The sequence below is a fragment of the Ricinus communis genome, chromosome 9 (assembly GCF_019578655.1).
Source record: "Ricinus communis isolate WT05 ecotype wild-type chromosome 9, ASM1957865v1, whole genome shotgun sequence".
Classification (NCBI taxonomy): domain Eukaryota; kingdom Viridiplantae; phylum Streptophyta; class Magnoliopsida; order Malpighiales; family Euphorbiaceae; genus Ricinus; species Ricinus communis.
This window is the reverse complement of record NC_063264.1, coordinates 3,430,907-3,453,152: the sequence shown is the minus strand read 5'-3', so window position 1 is coordinate 3,453,152 and position 22,246 is coordinate 3,430,907. Positions and strand designations below refer to the sequence as shown.

Below are 22,246 nucleotides of genomic sequence, written 5' to 3'. Positions count from 1 at the left end.
CAAACTCACTGCCATGTCAGTTGTTAAGAGTGCTTTTGAGGATTTTCATCTAAGATTATTACAAATATAAAACTATATATTGAAACATTAGTGGTAATCTGCTCTGTTTACAAATCATAATTTTACATGTAAAGTACAAGAATTTCCTCTTCTTCTTTTTCTAATCAAATTTTGTTTATCCAATTTATAGTACAATCGAGCCAAGTAGAACGTATACGGATTAATATAAAATTTACATATTTGAGTCTGGCTTCACCTAATTTTAACAATTTGAAGTTTTAAATTTAACTTGTACTATATTTTTTTATTATTCAACTTTTTCCTTTTTCTTTTTTTATAATTCAACTCGATATATTTTCTCAATTCTCATTTTGAATGAAATATTTAAAATTTATATATCTTGTAAATCAATAGAATATAAAGCTTAAGTTTTTGTGAATTTTTAATTTCATGAATTTGTTTATATCTTTTTATTTGGTATGCATATTAAATCAATAGATGTAAGGATACATATAGAACAAGGATAATTTTTTATTTATTAAAACAAGTTATCCCGTAAAAGTTTATTTTCAATGTAAATTTGTTTTAAAAATTTTGGTTCATTTTCTTTTACAGCTAAAATATGAAGTTTGATAAAATAATTTCTATAAAACCCATGAATTCTGAAAAGTTTTTCATAATTTTGCTAATCAAGTTTAGTGTGACAGTAAATGTAGATATTAATTTAAAAAACATTTCAAATTGGAATTACTAGTTTTCTTTAAACAAAAACACTATTTAAATTCAATAATTAGTATAACATTGGAATGTGTCTTACTGGACTTGTGTATTCAAGGTTGAATTAGAGTGGATTAAATTACCATTTCTTTTATCTATTTCACTAAACAGAGACAAACGTTTCCATTTCTTTTATCGAAACCCTCATTTTCCTGTGGAAGACCATAACGTTTTTACCGATCAAAGCTACTGGATTACAAATACAATTGAAGCGTTGGTCTCGGCCTTAGTTCCGATCGATCCACGGCCTTGTCTAATTAATGACATTCTCGGCGTCTCGTCTAAGAAGAGTTTGTCATGGGTATGCTATTATTGCATCTCTCTCTTGTTCTAAGTGTTGTATTAGGACTAGTGATGAACCTTGTCCTCTCTAATAGTTTATGGTAGAATACAGAAGGGAGGTACTGTGATTTGATTAGTCTACTTACAACATAACATTGATCACGTGAACTTTGTCTGTATATATTATATACAGTGAGCCTATCATCAATTATGAAATTGAATCTTATACGCTGTGCCCATATATGATTTTGACTCAGCTTCCTTAACAATTAGCATACTCTTATATTATATATATATATATATATCCAATAATAAGGTATTAATACTAGAATAAAAAGAATGAAATAATATAGTATTTGAGAGATTAAATTCTATCATCATCCAATTTAAGATTTTTTTTTTAAAAAAAAAAGAAAAAGAAATAAAATATCAAACTTTTAAAAATAAAAATTAGCTCAAAATAAACTGGAACGAGTCGCTCTTGATATTAATTTATGACCTAATAAGTTCAATTAGACTGACATGGAAGCAAAATCAGTTGAAAGTTTGAACTGTTGATTACTTGGATTCTTAATTTCATTTGGTCTGATTTTGTTTCGATTTAAGCATCCATGGATATTTGTAGAAAAGAGTGAATTTTTGCAAAGACTACGAGTATGACTGAGCTAAGCTATCAATAAATTACATAGAAGCCTGCGAAGAAAATGGAAAGGAGCAGAAGTAGAACATTCTGGTAATTAAATCATACGGATGGATTCTCTCTCTATGCGCAGAGTGCCACTCTTCCAATTCAACTGAACCAAGGTCACCCCCCAATTTGACTTGAAAATAGACTTTGACATCTATTAACTCAGAGTTTGGGGAAAGACCGAGTCAAGCCCATCAGAATTAATGTGGGGATGTTATCCGATCAACTGGAAAATGAAACATTATGAGGTTCAAGAAATAATAAACTGGAAAATCTCTTAAATTATTATTATTATTTCTCTAGGGAATTATAAATTGATATTTGTATAAAGAAGGTGAGTATTTAATTGGGCTAGGGACAAAAAGGAGGAGAACCATGTATATGAGGAATAATACTAACCACATATAGTAAGAAAATAGGGGGGTACTGTATAAATTGTTTGATAAATATGTGACCCCCTGTCATATTAATTGGTGACATGACTCTTGTATGGCAGTTGGGCATCATACTATATCTATATAATATTTGAATATTTAATGGATAGATCAGGCTTGCAACATTTGTATTTTTATCTTGAATTACATATAAATATAGTTTTAAAAAATTATGGGTGAGAGACTTATATTGTATTTGTGAGAAAATGATACTCTATTGCATTGACACATCTAACCAACAAACAAAAATAATATTTAACCCAAAAAGAAAAAATCATCAATGCAGGAGAGTGTTAGAAACTAATTGAAGCAAAAAGGCGTAAAAACAACTCAAAAAGGAAAGAAAAATGCACAGTGATAGATGGAAAGACAGAAGCAGAAAATGGAGGTGGAAGGAAGAGGTGAACTGTAACCATATGGAGAATTTAATGAAAGGAGGGCCATCTTTCTTCAGAATACCTGCGAATGAGGTAAACCCTCTGGGTGAATAGTGACCATCAATCATTGGATTGCCCCATATCTTCCACATACCCTCTCCAACTTCACTTCCCTCCTATTCTCTTTTTATAAAAGGAACACAATTGTTTATAATTCTTTTGCTGACTCAAAGACTACCAAAATAATTTCTATAGTTTTTTGTTCAACCAACACAACTGTTTGATTAAATGCCATAAAACATAAAAACACATGTCTTGATTTATGGGGGCTGCTTCTCTGTTATTTAAACTCCCCGTTATTTCCTGCTCAATATATTCACTTATGGGAGAATGAGTAAGGATATTATATAAAAATGCCACTGTATCAGTAGAAATGTGGAATATGACTGATTAATTACTACAAATATATTTGTTTTCTAGTGCAGACATGAAATCAATTTTCAGCATTTACAGGTTTTGAACTATCTTTATTGTTGAGTCAGGTTCTGTTACACTTTAATAGTACGAATCAACTCTAAATCAAATAGTGTGACTAATTCTAATGCTGGAATTGTAAATGTTTTGAGAAATGTCAGCACTCCTAGAAGATGACTGTGCTTTTGTTGTTTCTAACTGTGGCTGAGAAAATTGTTTCCAGGAAAATTGTTTCTTTCTTTTTTCTCTATTCATATCCAATGTTTAACACTTTATTATTTCTTGGGTACTTTTTTTTTTTTCTCGATAAATATTCCATTCTGATTTATTGATTAAGGTTTTTAATGGTATTATTATCATTTAATGAAGAAAAGAAATCCTTTTATTTCATAAGAAAATCTAAAGTTTAAAATTAAAACTAATAATTTTAAATTTAGTGTGGTTTTGAATCATTTGAAGAGGTTGTTTTATGCTCACAGCAATAAAATTATTGATAACGAGTTAAAGAAAAAAAGAATTAAAACTCCAAACCTCAAAGTCTGTAAAAATCCACGTCAGAGTGGAGCCCAGAGGAAGGAAAGGAAGGGATGAGGAAGGAGATAACGGACAGTAGAGAAGCAGGTGCAGGTGAGGCAAGTGTGATTGTGTTTCCTATAATACGAGGCAAAAAGCCTTTTTCTGACCCACACACAAACTTACCTCAGTAAAACATAAAGCGAAGGCCACTCCCAATTATAACGCTCCCTCCTCTCTTCTTCTTTCAATCACTTGAATCCGCCGCCTAATTTCAATGCTAAAATAAGACATTCATCTCATAAAACCAGGTGCTACATTAATTTCCATCAATGTTTAAGTAAAATTCGTCAGGGGTATCAGTAACTCTCTTCAATTCCATACTAAATAATTTAGGAAAATTTCTAAAAATATTTTAAAATAAATTAAAAACTGTAAATTTAATAAAAAAAACTTGGGTATTTGGGATATTTGTCCGTTAATTTATCCCGTTACCTAATAATTGTAAATTTTAATTAAGATAAAAGAGTACCCTGCAGCTTCTGCTGTGTGTTTACAGTATTATATGTATGTGGGTATGCTGGTTGGTGCTAATTTGCGCGTGGTGGCATGGCATGCCTGGCTACGTCATCATCTCCCTCTTTTTTCTTTTTCTTCTTCTGCTTCTGTCTCAATGCATATGAGACCAAAAGTTCAAAGTTATCAGTAACCTGCAGCAGCTTTTCTTTCTGTTCTTTTTTTGATCGTTTGTTTCTTCTTCGTCAATTAAACCAATCAGAGATGCCACACGAAAAATGTGAGTTTTTTATTTTCACTTTTACCATTTTATCCTTCCGCATGTTTCACCACTCTACAATTAACTTGCAAACAATATTACCGTATAGTTCTTTTCTTGGAAATGAATCAAATCTGTTTACTCATAGTTAATTTGTAATGGGTTCAGGTGTTAATATTTATTCCATAGTTGTGATTGGAGATTAAAAGCAAAGCATGATAAATTCGCATTCAAAGTTGCAAATTGGACTAACGCACAACTTTGTATTAAATTAATATAGACAAAAGCACAGAAAGTGTCATAAAAAATGGTCAAATAAGTGGGGGAGCTGTTCATGGAGTCACTAGAGAATGTTTGTACTTCCTTTCAGCCAAATTCAATACTGCCTCTGTTCTTTACCTTAACATTTAAAAATAAAAATACATCATTAAACAATTACCAAATGTGGAAACTTTGCTCAGATTCTAACAAAGTTTATAGAGGTTCGTGTCAATTAAAATCATATATATACTTTTTTTAATTCCACGGCATCTGTTTCTCTCAGTTCCCATGTTACCTCTACCTACTGACTCAATTCAAGAACCTCAATTTCAGCTTAAGAATTTGTCTTTTCCTATTAATTTATAGCAACTCATTAAGGCCTTCTGCAGCGATAATGATGATTGATGAAGAGAGTATTAGGATTCGTAATTCGTATTATTAATTTGTTCAATTTACACAAAGTAATCATGAATTTGGACTGCATTGAACTCACAAACATGTGGTCATTTTGTAGTGCTTTCCAAACGAATGTGGCTTTGAAATTTCCTATGAGATATATATATAAACGACTAATTCTTTGTGAAAATTAAAAAATCGCAACCTTATCAAGATTTCTTCAATAAATTAGGGGCTTCCTCATCTATTTATAAAACAAAGAAATGTGGTTAAAGAAAACGAATGTATAAATTGATAGCAATAGCATACCAGAAAATATAATAAAGCCAAATAAAATAATTTAAACTGGGTCCGCGTATGGAAGGGAGGTTCAATTAGTTGGGGACTATATATTAAATGGAGGTGGCCCCATTTATTTCTATATGTTTGTTCAAATTCATACACTCCAATGTATTTTTTGTCATTTTCAATATTAAATTTTCCTTTTTGTCACCTCTCAGTTTATAATATGCATAGTAAATATTTGAAGCTGTAATCGACATGGACAGTCATGCTAGTAGCTATATATTATCCAATCTTTTTTTTTTTTTTTTAATTCCGGTGGAAATTTAATTGAAGGATTAGTGGGTTCTTTTTTCTTTCTTCTTTCTGCTCATCTTTATTCAGATTGGTACTATCTCAAATTTGAACTCAATTGGGGTGGATTTATATATAAAAAAAAATAGTAGATTTAAATTATTGCATTGTTTTAAGTTTAGCATTTTGCTGTAAATTTAGATTTAGTTTTTTGTTCTTAAGTTGCAAAATGGATCCATTGACAAAATTCCACTAGTGTACTTTTGTTGCTGTGGCCAATATATGGAACCATCTTATAAACAAAGAGAAGAAGAATGATTATCATTATTGCATCCGAAACCCAATAGTGTGTGCATAAAAGATTAAGCATATTGATTTCAAAAAAATAAAAAAGATTAAGCATGTACAAACTAAAACATTCCAACTCTAAGGAATCAAGAAAGGAAGAATCTGTAGCTAGAGGTAGACACATTCTTCATCATTCCCATGGCCCCTATCAATCTTTCAAATAATATATGCCAATTGGAGAGTGTCCTATTAGCTAACTTTAGGGCTTTGGCTCCCATCATCAACTTATTATATGTTTGGGAATTTCAGGGAAGAAATAAAATTACCCGTGGAAAGAAAAAATTGGAGTTTGCCTTTTCATTTGCCACCCCCTTATTTAGAAAGGCATAAAATAAAAGGTGACGTGGAATTTATTCTCTGTTTTCTGCCTTTCTTTAAATTTTATTTTCATTTTTTTTTATTTACATATATTTATAATTGATTTAGAACGTATCGGATAAGTTATTATGACTATTTCAAGAGTTTTAATGCAGCTCGATACTTTAATTAAATTAAACTAAAAAAAATATTTACCATTTCATTTATACATTCTTAAATAATTACATTTGTTTAGAGTTGATTTACAGTGTGTCAGATAAAATCATTATGAGTGGTAAAAACTAACTCAAAAATTTTAACACAACCATGTATCGAGATTTAAACTCAAGACTTTAATTAAATTAAATTATAAAAATTTTACCATTTTATTTAAAAAATTTGAGATATATATTTTTCTCTATTTCGGATATATGAGAAAAGGAATTTACTTTGATTTTTTTAAAAGAAAACTATTCTCTTATTTTCTTTATTCCTTATTATTTTTCTCTTTCTAAATAAATGGTTTTATTGAAATGAAATGTGCAGAAAGGGATTGTTCCTTTCTTTCTTATCTTCTTTCGAAGACTATTGTTGACGGACACACATGAAACATGATAGGTTTTATGATTGGGAGTCACTTCGATCATTAGAAGATTAGGCATTTGGCAAATCTGATGCATGCTAGCAACAGTTCTTTTTCCCATTTGCTTTTATTTTATTTTATTTTAAATTCTCATATTTAATATATATCAGGGGAGGGAGACATAGCTAGGGCTCAGGGGCTGTGATAAAGCGAGAGATTAAATTAAGTTTTGGGTGACTGGGTTGGTAGGACAGTAGTATCTCACTATCATCATTAAACTTTGATACTACGTGTATCTTTGGCAACCCTAAGCTGCCCCTAGAGGACGTCTTCAATTATACAGCTGCAGTTATTGATCGGTAAGAAAGTGTCAATATATACATATATATATATATAAAATATGTGTAGGTAATTGTAGAAGTATATATGTGCATGTTTTGTATATTCTTACCAATTCTTTGCCTATCGAAAATAAATAAATATGCTGAATTATTCATTTCCAATAAATTAAAAAGCTTGTTAGGTTTTGGTGTGCATCAACACACTTATACGAGTGTAATGATTATAATGGAGTTAGTAATAGCTACGTCTACCACTATCAGAAATAATCAATCTAAAATGATACCACCTTTAATTTCAATGTCATCCCCCCATAAATTATTATGTCAAACGTCTATAAAGTTAACACTCGTGCAAACATTACTATATATATTTAGGGAACAAAAGAAAAGAGATTAACTAAATCATCTTTAGATTACAAAATTAATTAAGTTATAACAAAATTAACAACTAATGTACCCATCATCACGGTCTTTTTATTATGAAGAAATTAACTTAATTTCATGCACATTCTTACTCTTTTTCTTTTCCATGTCTCTTCAACTCTAAATATATTATTAGAAAAGGAGAAAGAAAAGAAAAATATAAATGTGGCACATGAGGAAGTGGGAAAGGGTGATGCGAACCATTGAATTTGCCCTAAAGAAAATTTAAGTCTTTTGTGTGGATGACAGGAAAATCCCTACTGCTGTATTTCAAGAAGAAACGAAATGAAATGAAACAAACACCTAAAACTCCAATAAGATCGATCCCCTCTTTCGCAGCCTGGCCACTTGAGCAAAGCGAGATATCCATTATCTTCCTATTCAACTATCAATATAAGTGGAATCTTTGATTAACGTCACTACCATCACCACCTATCTAATGACCAATTTCTCAACATTTTCATTATGGGATAGTCTCAAAAATGACTTTGAGATGACAATTCATGTCTGATGACCACAACCTTCTTTCTCCTCAATTCAGACAATGAGATCTTTTTTCTTGTATTCAGTCCTTCAAATGGATCAAATTAGGAGAGCATCTCTCGTGCCCCATTAAACAGGAACTCAAGTAAATCTATCCAAGTTTGAAAATAAATAAATTTGGATATCACATACATTAATAATTTATATGATAGTTTCTTATCTAATTATTTGATAGTACCTGTTGTTGGCTCACGTGCATCTGTTTGATCTTGATTGCTTCTTTGTCCATTTTCTTTACTGTTAGTTCTAGTGATTAGTATGATTACAGCCGCCGTTGATATAGCAATAAGTAATCACTTCAAAGCTAGTTGTCAATAACAATTTATCAATTAATTTGTCGTAATTTTATTCTCTTCATCTTATTGCCATGCATTTGAAGCTTTATTCCTGAAAAATAGCATCCACTTCAAAAGATTTCAGAAAATTGGTTTCTTTTTTTTTATGTAAAGAAAAACACTCATTTTCATTTTGAGTTAATGATGAAAAGTAGCAAAAGAATATTGCTAAATTTTAAGATTTAATTCAAATTGTAAGACTGTTTATTGTTGAGAACGAAGATGCTAGATTTTTTTATTTTATTTTTGTAATGGTCTGGTCCCTAGTCCTTAAAATTACAATAAATAAAATAAATAGTCTTATATCCCTGATAATGGGGCATGCCCCCACCTCCACAAACCATTGAAGCTTCCCCATTTTCCTCTTCTAATTAAGTTTATCCTCCTAGGTTTCGCTAATGATTATACTTAAAGCAGCACAAAGGAAAAGAAATTAAAGAAAGAATGAAAAATATAATATTGTTAGCATTCCTTTTATATGCCTGCAATTATGATAAGAATTTGTAAAGCTTTGATCAAGCAAACTACTACAAATTACAGAGAGATGGGAGTTCGGGTATTTACTACCGACAGAGCCACCAAACATGTGTTATGGTTTGGTGATAGACACCATCAAAGACTGTGACTTCTCTCTCTGTCGCATAAATGAGCTAAAAACATGGACATATGAAGATGTTTATGTTAGCTCCAATTTCCAAAGACTATATGACTGTGATAGCCATCACTCAAGGGCAACTGTGGAAATAAAGAGAGAAAGGAAGTAAAATAAAGTGTAAATAACAGAGAAAAAGAGAAGAAATAATAATGGTAACTATAGATAGACCAAAAGGGCACATCAAAATGAAAAAGGAAAAAGAAAACAAAACAAGCCTAGGCGCACCCGTTGTGGCAACTTTGAAACAAGAAGGGAAGCTTTTCTTTGCAAGGAACGAGAATCGATAAATGAAAAAGTGAAAGATGCAAATGCAACAAAGGGGAAAAGCAGCAATAATTCACAACACAAAAACCAAAGATTACAAAAGAAAGAGAGAGTGAGGAGGCATTCACAGAGACACTGAACTAAGGCTGGTACTGCTCAGAAGTAATAATAACTGTAGTAGTAACAAAATTTGCTGTTGAACTCCTCTCAATTAACATTTAATCCATGTTATCCTTTTTCCTACAACAATTATAATCCGAGTTAGTTGAAATCTCTATATCTATACTCCGCCTTGTACTCCTGAAATAATTTAAAAATAACAAAACGCATTTTCAGAGTCGTCTGAGAATAATTTGAGATACTGATAAAAGAAAAGAAAAATACCCTGAATTTTGATTCTAGAAAAAATTCAATGGGTCCAGTTAATTAAAGAAAAAGAAGGTAGGGAGGAGGAAAGAAAAGGTCCCATCCTTCAGGCCATAGGGCTCAAAAAATAACAATAGTAATGATGACAGATTAGAGGCCGTACGCCGCCGGAGTAGAGGGCGCCGTACCAAAATGGAGTTATTAGTGGGGGAGGTGATTATGCACTGAAGGTCCTAGAGGTTTACATTAAAAATTTATAGGATTGGACATTTTGGAGTAGCTTTTTTAGGGCATTTTTATTTTAGACAGAAGCTTTATTTTCTTTTTTTAAAGAGGGTTTTGATTGGGGAATTGATTGGTGGACGTGTGCGAGTGACTGTGTCGCAGAGAGAGAGAGAGTAATTAGCATTGAGGACAGATTGTAAGGTCGTAGGTGGGTGTTTTTTTTTTTTAATTCCTGTCAGCTGCATCAATTTATTTTCAATCAAATCAGGATCCAGGATGAGGTTACGAATTTTGTCAAAAGAAGGAGAGAAAATCCTGAAACCTGAAAAGGCTTCAGGATCAGAAGGAAACCTGGTCATTTGTCGTAATCTTTTCTTTTGGGGGGGGATTTGGGCTTGGCTTAAGGCTCCTATAATGTAATGCATGGGCTTTGCCTGAAACTGGACTGAAAAGGCCTATTAAGTATATTTTATCCACAGGATTAGTCTAACGGCAGGTGTATATTTTAATTTTAAACAAGTCGCCTTTCCTCTCCTTTTATTTTTAACTTAAAATATAAGAAGAAGAAGGTGGAAAATCTTGAATACTCGATCTATTAGTTGAAATATACCAATGCTTTCTACCTAGTTCCAGATGCTTTACCATGAAATAGTAGATCAAAAAAACTTATGGTGCTGGGTTTCTTTCATTTAACTTTCTGACAAGTACTCGGCAATCGTCCATGTAAATGAAGTATTATTTATTCGAAAATTCAATATCATTTCATGGAGTTTGAGTATCAAAGGTACAATGCAAAAAGAACATATGATCAATCAGATTTATAGTTGGTGGAAGAACAATATCATAATGGAAAATGATGTATAAGCGGATGGCTGTAACATTCATAACTGAGATTGAACATGCTACAATTCAGCACGACTATAATTAACATTCGCTATTTTACTATGCTGGCATGTTGTATATTCATCTCTATAACAAAATTATGTATCTACAAACTATGCTCCCCCATATCCTGTGATAGTTATGTGCATTCCAATTTTGTTCATGTAATTGAATTTATCCATAGAAAATGAAGTATCACACAGTAAATAGTAACACGCTAAATCAGAAGTGAATGTGCTGTAACTATAGAGTGCCACTCTCAAATCCATTTCCTCTAAATCATAGCCAAAGACAGGATCAATATCATCAACCAGTGGGAACTTTCTCGCAGTGAACTAGCTGCAAAAGGAAGATGCAAAACAAGAATGTCGAATCTGGGATCAATTTTCTTTTGAACATAGACAAATTAAGATTGCAGTCTTATAACATCAAGTTTAGATCAAATAATTGAAGTATTATCTGTTGAATGGAATTCGAAAAACACTTGCTAGATCAGTTCTCTTTCAAAATAAACAATCAATAAGTAGGCCAAGCCAAAAGAAAGTATTCTAATCATGTTGTCAAAACCAAAGAAATTAGCAAAGTTCATAAGTCGAACTGCTGCTTGGATAGATAAGAATCTAAATGGCTTTGCATTGCATTCAACAATAAATTCTCACCTCTGATTGTTTATGAAACAGAAAATTCTTTTGGGAACCCATATCCTTGAACACATTTTGTTAAGAAATGGATGGGAAAGAAAATAGAATGGAAAGCTGTCTGTCTGTTGGAAGAAATTGTGTCCTTAATCACTATGGTGATGTTGCAATCATTAATCTGGATGGTTGAAACTAATTCTAACTTGATATATGGACAAGTTAAATAGCTAATAAAAGGAAGAAGCAGAAAAAGAAAGTAAAAAAGGATATTGCAAGCAATCTTAAAATTAACAGTCTTACCTTGATTACTGCTCTCAGTTAATACAGGCGTTGGAGAAGCTGATCTATTTGACATTGAAATCCCAAGGTTTGAACAGTCCATTCCAATTGCACCTTTAAACCAAGCATCAAAACGAAAGTCATATTCTTATCAAAAGGAAAATATGAACATAGCTAACATATTAGTTCCATGTTAAGCAGCCATAGTTCTCCATGATTGAAACCTCAAAAGAGTGGTACGCAGTTGGAGATCTTATATTTAGCAAACTATGGCATGGTTTCTTACATTCTTTGAAGCATGGAAAGGCAGAGATATTGAGAAGGTTATAGTAACCCTCTGTACATTCGCAACTATAGGTGAATGGAGACGTCTTGTTGCAGGAACCGCCTCCACAGTCAGTCCAGAAGCAGGCTGCAAGATACAATGAACAGAGAGCTCAAGCAATTATTGAAATTTGTATCAAATTGCCACTTTTTTCTAGCAACAGTACTTACGGTCAAAAACTGATGCATTAGATTTGCTTGATTTATCTTGAATCGGTGAAGGTGCTGCCACACATGAGTAGTCCATTGTACCTATCACATTAGAATCAATCAGCAATGCAGGAAAATTATTACTTAACAAAGGCTCAAGTATATAGAAATCAGCAAGAAACACTGCTTAAGAAAGGTTTAATTATTTAAAAAGAAGAAACATAAAATGCTAATCTTTAACCTGATATGGGTAAAATATCACCATCAAATCTTGATAAAAGTTCATTTTTCTGTCTTGAACAAGGGTCGTTGATACGACACTGATTAACATGCCCTACCCACTTATATAAAACATCATCAACTCATTGAAAGACATAAATTATGTTCCCAAGTAATACAAATGTGCAAAAAATTCTTCTTTTTTTATAAAAAATATGGCCATACAGCCTTTGACTCCATTATAGATCCCAAATTCAGATACTGTTTAACTTTCTTTCTTACTCATTCAGCTCTCCTGGAAGAATGTTTCATCTCCTTTTAGATAAAATTAAACCTAAGGTAACGGCCACCAACTTTAGCAACCTTTAGAACAAATTCGTTTTTCAATTATTTTTCACAATCCCTTCACTGATTTCTCCTTTTTCCAATAGAACTGTCCAAATAAAATACAGCCAAATAAACAAGAAAATTCATTACATCAACAAAATCACTAGCAATAGACAACACAAAGCTACAATAATGAACAGAATCAGAGAGGAGATAGAGTTGACCAAATGAATGTATAAGATACTAGAGGTAATTGCAAAAGAACTTATATGGACTCACTTTTATCAATATATAAGGAACAGCAAAAGACTCAAATCATACTAGGAAATTTCATAGAATTTCAGTAAGAGATTATTGATTACAGAAGGAGAGGAACAGAAACTTACAGTTAGGTACTACGCAAGGAAGAAACTTGAGAGTATCATCATGGTCAGAGCGAGTCTGCTTCCATCCAGGATCACATTCACATTCGTAAAAGAAAGAGCTATTTGAAGATGCCTTACAGGTTCCTTTTCCACATTCCACTTTTTTGCATGCATCATCTGTAATTATTTATTTATTTTCAAAATCACCAAAAAAGAAGAAACAAAGAAGACCCAGTTCATAAGAAGTCTCTGACACCAGAACCCATCAAAGTAGATTGGCAATTCTATGAACTAAATGAAGAAAATCAAAACTTTATGTAGAGACTGATTAGGGAATGAAGAAAAACAAAGTACCAAAGATAGGAGAGAGAAGTGGAGCTAAAAAGTCACTTGTTGCAATCATAGATTGCAGAACAACAAGAGTTGCTACGAGACATGCGATGAAACTGACATAAACCATCTCTGGAGCAATCAGACAGAGAGCGAGAGAGAGACAGAGAGAGAGAGTGTGTGTAATAAACGATATATGCAGTAAGGAAGCAGTTCGAAATGGAAACTTTATGTCATTGGAGATTGAAGACAAAAGAAGTCGAAAGAAAATGCTAACGTGGGTGACTCTTAAAACGACAAATCGTTGAACCATGTGGATAGCAGTTTGGTTTCGGCACTCAAGAGTGATTTTGTGTTTGACTATATAATCTTACAAACAGTTTGATCTCATAATCAATATAACAAATAAGAAAGAAAGAAAAGTGAGCTAGTCGAAATGTATTGATTTTTATCAGATATTGGTTATGCACTGATCCAAGATCCGCTAAAATGCTGTATACTTCAAATTTTGGCAAGAAAAGGTCAGACTTGTAGCCCACTAACTACACAAAAACATAACGGTCACCAAGTGGTAGGACAATTGGTTTGAATTGGAAGAACAGTAAGAATCAATAATTGGAAGAACAGTCAGTGATCACTAAAACTCGCTCACTTATTTGTCCAAACATAAAAATAAATGTTAATTAAAAACGGAATGCATTTTGCTGTGTGGCCATCTAATATGATAACTGTGTCTGCGTGCGTAGAACAATTTCTTAGCTTCCTTTGTGGTTAGTATCTATAGAGTGCCAAAGAAAAGAAATAAAATCAAATTAATATAAACTTAAGGTTATAATTAGGAATTAGACTATGGGAACATTACTTTTAATGAGTCAGTTAGGTGAGGAACTATCATGGGTTTCATTCATGGCAAACACCACTTTTGAATTTTGATAAGAACTATGGTATGGTTGATCAATATCTTGTTCCCATTATACAAGGACCAGTGAATTGAATAGAAGTCAACAGGGGTAGATGGAGCTCAATAAATGAAACTATACATTTAAAGCTTGTGGTCATCAGCTCAACTGTATTTACATCTCTTTTTTAAAATGGGTGGTGCACAGTTAACGAAATGTCATAACTTAATAAGACACCCCAATTCTCCGAAGTCAAGAACCCTGCTACCAGAGTTCATATCAGCAAGATGATATTCATATTTATGAAAACTGAGAGGTCTGAGTTTTCGTGTCCTTGTTCTTAGCAGAGTATAAGTCAAGCCGGCTATATGTTATAGTTTCTATCTCAAGGATATCTCCTGGTGTTTGCATGTGGCATAGCTTTTTCACAACTGTTATCGATTGAACATTTTCATTTGACAAAACATGTTATAATAAATGCTTTTCCTGGAAGATGACGATGATGATGCTGTGATGTCTCAACTCTCTACTGCCTAACATGTCAATTTCACCTTACCCAACTTTCCTAACCTAAATGTACTGAATACTTATTTTGTCTTTTAATTTACAGAAGTTTAGGTTAAGCGTATTTATGGTTTCATTATTAAGGAGACTACTCCAAAAAAATTTGTACATCAGGCCTTGGACCACTTCTGCAAGATTGTAGCTTGTAATAGGAAAAATAATGCTGAGTTCAAACAAATTTGATGGCAGCAAGTCAAGGCTTCTTTCTGCATAATAGGTTTATAACCTGCTTCTTTGCTTTAGAATTTTCGAAAACTGGCAAAAAATTGGTAGACTGGTCCAATAATGAGGTGTAAGAGAAAGCCCATGGAATATAAAATTATACGTACTTTTTGCAGTCTGCAATGTAGCCCAATCACATATTTGTTGGCAAGTGGCAACTGTCATACACATAGAAACATGTTTTTAGTCGTCAGCAGTGTTGTATAAGATGGCAAGTGCTGGTAAGAGATTGAATGTTTTTGGGTGGTGTCAATAAAAAGTGAACGAAAATGAGGCGATAGATGACAAAACTCTTGAATAATAATGAACAAAGAGGGTGGGCCGGTGGGGTGATCAGTGGGGTGATAGGGTCCAGTGATCAGGGCTCTCAAGGCAGCATTTTAATTGATCAGGGACGAGGGTGGTTGGTCATGATGACCATTCCTCTGCATATTGACAACACCGAAGAAACATTGAGGGTTTGGGTCATAATATTGGACCATTATTTTCTGTAATCCATTCAAATTTGTCCCAAGCCTACTATTATTCAATTTCGATTATTTTGGATTCACCGACTGGCCCAATAACCAGTACCTGCTATTTATTACACGTGCAAATTATCTTTATTTTTCTTCTTTTAACTATTTACCTTCACTATATTAATATTAAATTAGGTGCACATCAATTCTTTAATATTCATGTGTAAACTACTAAAATTATTTATTGTTTATCTACTTATTATGGTATATATATATTTAGAGTAGGTAAGTTTTATCACTTATATATATATATATATGTGAATATTAATTATTTGACTTATTTTAATTTATCATCATAAATATTTCTAGTATTAAAATAATAACAAAATCCTTTTTTTTTATTATAATAAATGCATCTTAAAATTGATCTATTTATGAAAAAAAATGAATTCAACTAGGAGAAGGGCATTCAGAGAAATGAAGACCTTATGCCCGAGCCCTTCCCTTCAAGTCTACAATTCCATAATTCATGGTTATGCTAGAAATGGGAAGTTTGATGATGCTGTGTTTTACCTTAACCATTTGAAAGAATTCAATTTGTTTCCAGTAAGTGATACCTACAATGGCTTGGTTCAAGCTCATGGGAAGTATAAAATGTATGATGAAATGGGCATGTAAATATCATGATTGAAATATGTTGTAAGAGTATATTAATATAATTAATTAATTATATAATAATAATTATATTTTATCTTAATAGTAGGATATAACAAACACTTTCAATATGAACTATCATTTTCTTTTCTTACTTTAAAAAAATTTTAAATTGAAATCTTTTAATTCTAATATTATAGTTAGTTTTAAATATCTAAACTTTAGTTATTTTTTTATTTTAAATGTTTTATTTTGTTATTTATTATTATGAAATTAAATAAATAAACGAGTAATTCAATTCAATATGCTCCTATTAGCCTAATTCTAATATAAGTATTATATTTTTATTTTGATTTAAGATTTCAACTAAGAAATTATTATAAATAGTTCTAAATAATAAAAAATTAATAAATAATAATTATTTCTAAAATTAATTAAATTTTTGATAGAGATAAAAATTTAGTTAAAAAGGTTCACAGTATATAATTCTTAATATAAATTGCTAATAGATTTTATTAATAAAAACCTTAAAAAATAATACGTATACAATGATGATGATAATGATGACGATGATTATTATTATTATTATTATTATACATTTTAAATAATATTAAGTAAGACAAACTCAATAACAATTAGAATTAGCAAATGATTATATATAATAAATGGTAGTATGTAGTGATAATATTTGTGTAAAAATAGAACACTAAATAATTATAAAACATGTATATTAAAAGGATTGAACTTTAATTGTTAAAGAAAAAAATTACAAAATACCAAAAGGAATGTAGGATTGTGGATGTTTTCAAGCTTCTACAGTCCCGCCTGCAAATCTCTCCGGCTTAAATTCATTGGCTTGGGGACCCCAATTTTTCGGATTGGCGATGCAATGCCGGTATCAGTACCCAAATGTATGTTCCTTTTGGCACTGTCAAGTCTACCATCTTCATGTCATCAAAAGCTTCTTTTTACTGCTATTACTATTGGACCGTAGAGTCCCAAGCTTTCTTGAATCGCCATATTCAGCTGTATATGGAAAGTCAACAAGTTGATTAAGTAAAAAAACTGATGATAGCATTATAACTACTGTAATGACTAATTAAAAGGGGACAGTAGACTTCAAACATACATCATGTTTTAATCATTTTAGTGGAGTCATTATATTACCACTGGGGTTGTAATCCAACCGAGCCGAGTCGAATATCAACAAGTTCAGACTTAGTTTATTTAATTCTGACAGAGATCCGTGCTCGACTCGAGCTCGGATAAAAATTTTATAATGGAGCTCGAGCTCGGCTCGTTTGAAAATAATTAGACTCGCGAATAGCTCGAATTCGGTTCGAATTTGATTTATTAAGTGATTGCATAATGAGAAAAGCTCGAGTTCGAGTTCGTTAAATATAATTCGAGCTCGAGCTCGGGCTTGTTAAGCATTTTTTAATAATTAAATTAATAAATTGCTACATCTAAAAATATAGTAAAAATGATAAAAATATCAAATTTAGCAAAAAATATAAAAAATTTAAATTTGCAATAAAAAATAATCAAAATCAGCTTCTAATAATGTAGGAAAACATGCAAAATAAACTTATTACTAAAACAACATTAATAATGAAAGTAAAGACCATCGGGGCATAAAAATTATAAGAATACTATACTAAACATATCACAAGTCTATATTAACTTAAAAAATATATAAACTAGCCCCACTGTTTCATTTTCTAGCAGCATTCATCTTCTAATGAATAATATTTATAAAATTTAAAATAAATTTTAAAATATAAAATAGCCAAGATGTGATATAATAAAGTAGCTAAATTTTTTTCATAATAATATATTAACTTATATACATTACACTCTTAATTTATTTTAGCTTAGTTTTCAATTTTATTACCATTTATAAAACGTAAATTCAATCTAAAGTTTTAATTAAATTAAAATTTTCTCAAATAAACCGTATGATCCAAAACCGACACTCCACTCTATTGACTCTAAGATTCTAGTTAGACAAAAATAAAATATTTAAGAAGCGAAGAGCATGATATTGAAAAAAAAAAAATACTTTGTCTTAAGATTACGATATATAAGATTTCTCAATAATGGCAATACAAATGACTATATTCATTTACACATATAATGTTTAATTTTTTCTTTCTATTGTAATACCTGATTAGTCATGACCTATTACACACTAATTAAGGTTTTAATTTGTTAAATTAGTAATATTAGAGGATGCATTTAGAATATTTTTATCATCATAAAAATGTAATTAAATTTTATAATACACAATAATTCATAAGTAAAATAAAATTGTATTAATGAGTTAGTTTTATTTTATCTAATTTGAAAAACAATCATTTTATTAAATTGTTATGGAATGTATTTTTATATTATTTATTATTATTTTTGTAATTCTTACTAATAATAATAGTTACATTTAAATGTTGTAGTTATATTATTATTATTATTATTATTATTATTTTGAATTCGAGCTCGAGTCTATAAACGAGCTTGCTCACGAACTTATAAACGAGTATATTCATGAACTTTACAAACGAGCAAGATTACAAATGTATTCGCGAGGTTCGCGAGCTAACAAATCAGACTTTGTTAAGCTCGAGCTTGGCTCGATAAAATTATCGAGCTCGAAATTGAGCTCGAGCTCGGCTCGTTTAAATTAATAAACGACCTTGAATGAGTTTTTTATCGATCTGAAATCCGAATAGCTCATGACGTTTGGTTCGTTTACAACCCTAATTATCATAGCTGTAATGACTTGTTCTACGAATTAAAACTTGTAATGGTTAGTGCAAATTTAAGAGACATAAGAGAATATATATTTAATTTAAAGTATCATTTTTAAGAAAAATTACAAAATATAAACATTTAAACACTTTTATATTATTATTAATGTGAATTATAATATTATTCTATTAGTTTTTTTAATAATTTATATATTCTAATAGAGTTTAATATACAATTAAGAGATTGTTAATATTATATTAAGTAATCTAATTAATTAAATAATCAATAAGGTCCTTTTAGAATTTTACTTTATAATCAACATTGAAATTCTAATAGAGTTGAATTTTTAGAGTTTGATATATAATTAATAGATTATTAATATTATTTATCAATTTTAAGTAATTTAATTAATTAAATAATCAGTAAGGCTTTTTTAGTTTTTTTTTTCTTTTTTTCTTTTTTCTGTTATCATCCTTTGTATTTTTATATATATTGTAATATGATGATATGTGTATAAAGTAAATAATTTTTACATTACTTTTAAATGGTATTACTATTATGATACAGATGATGGAAGCATTAGTTTCCACTTTGGGATACGGGGTTTCTATTTTATTTATTTTTTTAAAAAGATTATACAACTTTGTAAAGAAACACATGCCTACTACTATACCATATGGTGTGGACATTAGAAGCTGGATTTCATATGGGGAAGTAAAATTAGTTCCTTTACCTCGGCAAGTGAATGTGTAAAAGAGACATTACAGAGTATATCTGACATGATCCAAGAGCATCGGTCATATAGAAGAATGGGAGATGTCGACTTGTCCATCCTTATTACACAACAAAACTCCCTCAAATTTTTCCTTGAAATTATGTGGTCCTCTTATTGCCATAAACAGGGAAGAGGCTGAACAAAACAAAACCCACCATCCACAAAATTTGAAACTAAGTTTCAATATGGACAAACCGACCATAAAAGATTGAAGCCCGTACGGGGAGACCTGAAATCTAAATCTATTTGATGAAATTACTACAAAAGGAGGAGAGCCGGCTAATTATCAAGCATGAAAAAAATTAAAAGAACCCTTCCATTTTAATTATAGGCTGCACAACAGAGTATAATTATTCTCTTACATTCGGCATAAAAGTAAAAACTCAGTTAGAACGTAATTATTCTTTTACTTTCAGTATAAAAGTAAAAATTCACCTAGTATATATCAATAACCTACTAAATATGATTAATGATTGAAATATAATTTTATTATAAAATAATAAGTATTCGATTACTAATCACATTAATGACAATTCCTTTTGAGGTCACCCTTTCTTCTTAATTAACCCTAAATCATGAGTGTATAAGTTCATGAGTCATGTATTGTGGAGCAATCCGAAGCGAAGGAACAAGCAAACCACAAACCTGGCAAATGAAATCAAGATGCATGATTTATTTTAACACAATACAATTACCTTATTTATTTTATTTAATCAGAGATTCTTTTGTACAGTAAATCACCTAATTTCTCCCATTATCCCTTCGGAGGGACAATATTTAATCACATTATTTGATGTTGATGTTGTATTATGAGATATTAATGAATCTGTTACCAAGCATTTACAGAATGTCTTTGAAGGGATATGGACTGTTATCACATGATCATGATCACCAATCAAATAAAACATAGAGATCTATAATGGACCCACCTAATTAATGATGTATCAAATTAAATGGATTCTCTGATCTGAGCACCGTTGATGTTGTTGACATTTTCTTTCGATAATTGACCACATTGTTGCTTAACATTACAACAGCAATTTGTGTAGTTGTCAGTATACAATTGTGAATATATAATCTTAATTGAACAGTCAAGAGAAGTAATAATTTTCCTTCAACATTCCACAATTGACATCAACATGTTAATAATTTATTTAAGAGACTAAAGTGGAGATTAGTGGTTGGAGAACTAACAGAGAAGGAAAGGACAAAACCCAAAAGGTGGTGTTTCCCTTAACAAAACAACACCAAGTAGAAAGGGGGAAGCATGTAAACACAGCATGTGAGTGCCAACTAATCTTATCATCATTACAAATAAAACTTTTATTAATACTCCCAAATTATGGATTGGTAAGATGGGCCAAATACCATTAATAAAATGTTCATACACTAACCTCCGCGACCTGTGTCCATCATCAAGAAGCTGACTCTGACTACTTTTATTCATAAATCTAGTTCAACGTGCAGCATGCTGATTTTTCTTTCTTTCAATTTTTGTCTTTATTGCATTTCTCAAAGAGAAAACAAATCAGGAACGGAGGATAATTCTCAATTTCGTTTGCTAGCTGGGGAAAATACAAACTAGATTAATAACAATATCATCACCGTATGGACCAAATAAACTGGCCATGCAATGAGGTAGTGTCTTTTTCCTGATTTTCTCTAACTTCATTATCTTTAACTAGAATGTGAAAGTAAATTTGATATGGGCATATATATCACTCTACATTTTCCTGAATTCTGACAATTAACTTTTCCCCTTTTATGGGATGCATATCTAATACAAAGTTAACCATCTAAGCTGGTAATGGTCCTTGACAATTGGCAATATAATTACTAGTGATCTAAGCAGAAGTCAGATAGTAAATCCCCATATACATATTAATGATCCTGCCTGTGCTGCCACCCCAACAACTGCTCTCATACGCCCATCATCATAAAATATTGGTGTCTCTATAGTACATTGTTGTGAAAGCAACTGGACCCCTGCCCTTTTGGAGATGGAAAATGATAGAAAAGATTATCACTTCCTTCAGTCAGGGTGTTGGTATCGAACTATATCAATTTGATCCTTTTTTTCACTTGGGGATCATGAACAAACAAACTTGACTCAAAAGACAATAAGAGATTGAAAGAATCCACCAGCTAAGACAGGATAGGCACGTGCACGCCCTCACTGTACTACTTCTTTCTGACCCCACAAAATGACACAAGTTCTAAATATCATAACATGATCCCAAAAACAGTCCTCAGGCCATTCCCCTTGCCCTTAAAAATGAGTATTTTACACGGATTCTGCATGTTCTTTACCCATTTTCACATGGTTTCTGAACCTTCCAGTTCCACGTTAAGTTATTAACAAATATTATATGGAACTTCCAATTACTTTAACACCCTTGAGAATCACATTAGATTGATACTTGTCTGTAAGGACAGAATGGCTAGCTAAGACAATTACATCAAAGTCTAAGAATCTTGGCAA

General features: G+C 31.2%; 1 protein-coding gene across 1 annotated transcript; it reads right to left on the bottom strand.

Annotated features, from left to right (window-relative positions):
* Positions 1–10,777: 10,777 nt before the first annotated feature.
* LOC8280862 lies at positions 10,778–13,950 on the bottom strand. Its single transcript, XM_015717972.3, has 6 exons — positions 13,472–13,950; positions 13,139–13,294; positions 12,228–12,308; positions 12,019–12,144; positions 11,754–11,846; positions 10,778–11,154 (listed from the first exon to the last, which is right to left on the bottom strand). Exons 1-6 carry the CDS (start codon positions 13,758–13,760, stop codon positions 11,090–11,092), a joined length of 810 nt encoding a protein of 269 aa, XP_015573458.1. The 5' UTR covers positions 13,761–13,950; the 3' UTR covers positions 10,778–11,089.
* Between the last annotated feature and the right edge of the window lie 8,296 nt (positions 13,951–22,246).

What these genes read in the sequence shown, in the direction of transcription:
- LOC8280862 (XM_015717972.3), bottom strand. Translation starts at nt 13,760, where the DNA reads ATGGTTCAACGATTTGTCGTTTTAAGAGTCACCCACGTTAGCATTTTC. An exon ending in TCCTTGCGTAGTACCTAACT is followed by an intron (nt 12,309 to 13,138) that starts GTAAGTTTCTGT and finishes CTAATGTGATAG; the next exon opens with GTACAATGGACTACTCATGT. An exon ending in AACTGAGAGCAGTAATCAAG is followed by an intron (nt 11,155 to 11,753) that starts GTAAGACTGTTA and finishes TTCCTTTTGCAG; the next exon opens with CTAGTTCACTGCGAGAAAGT.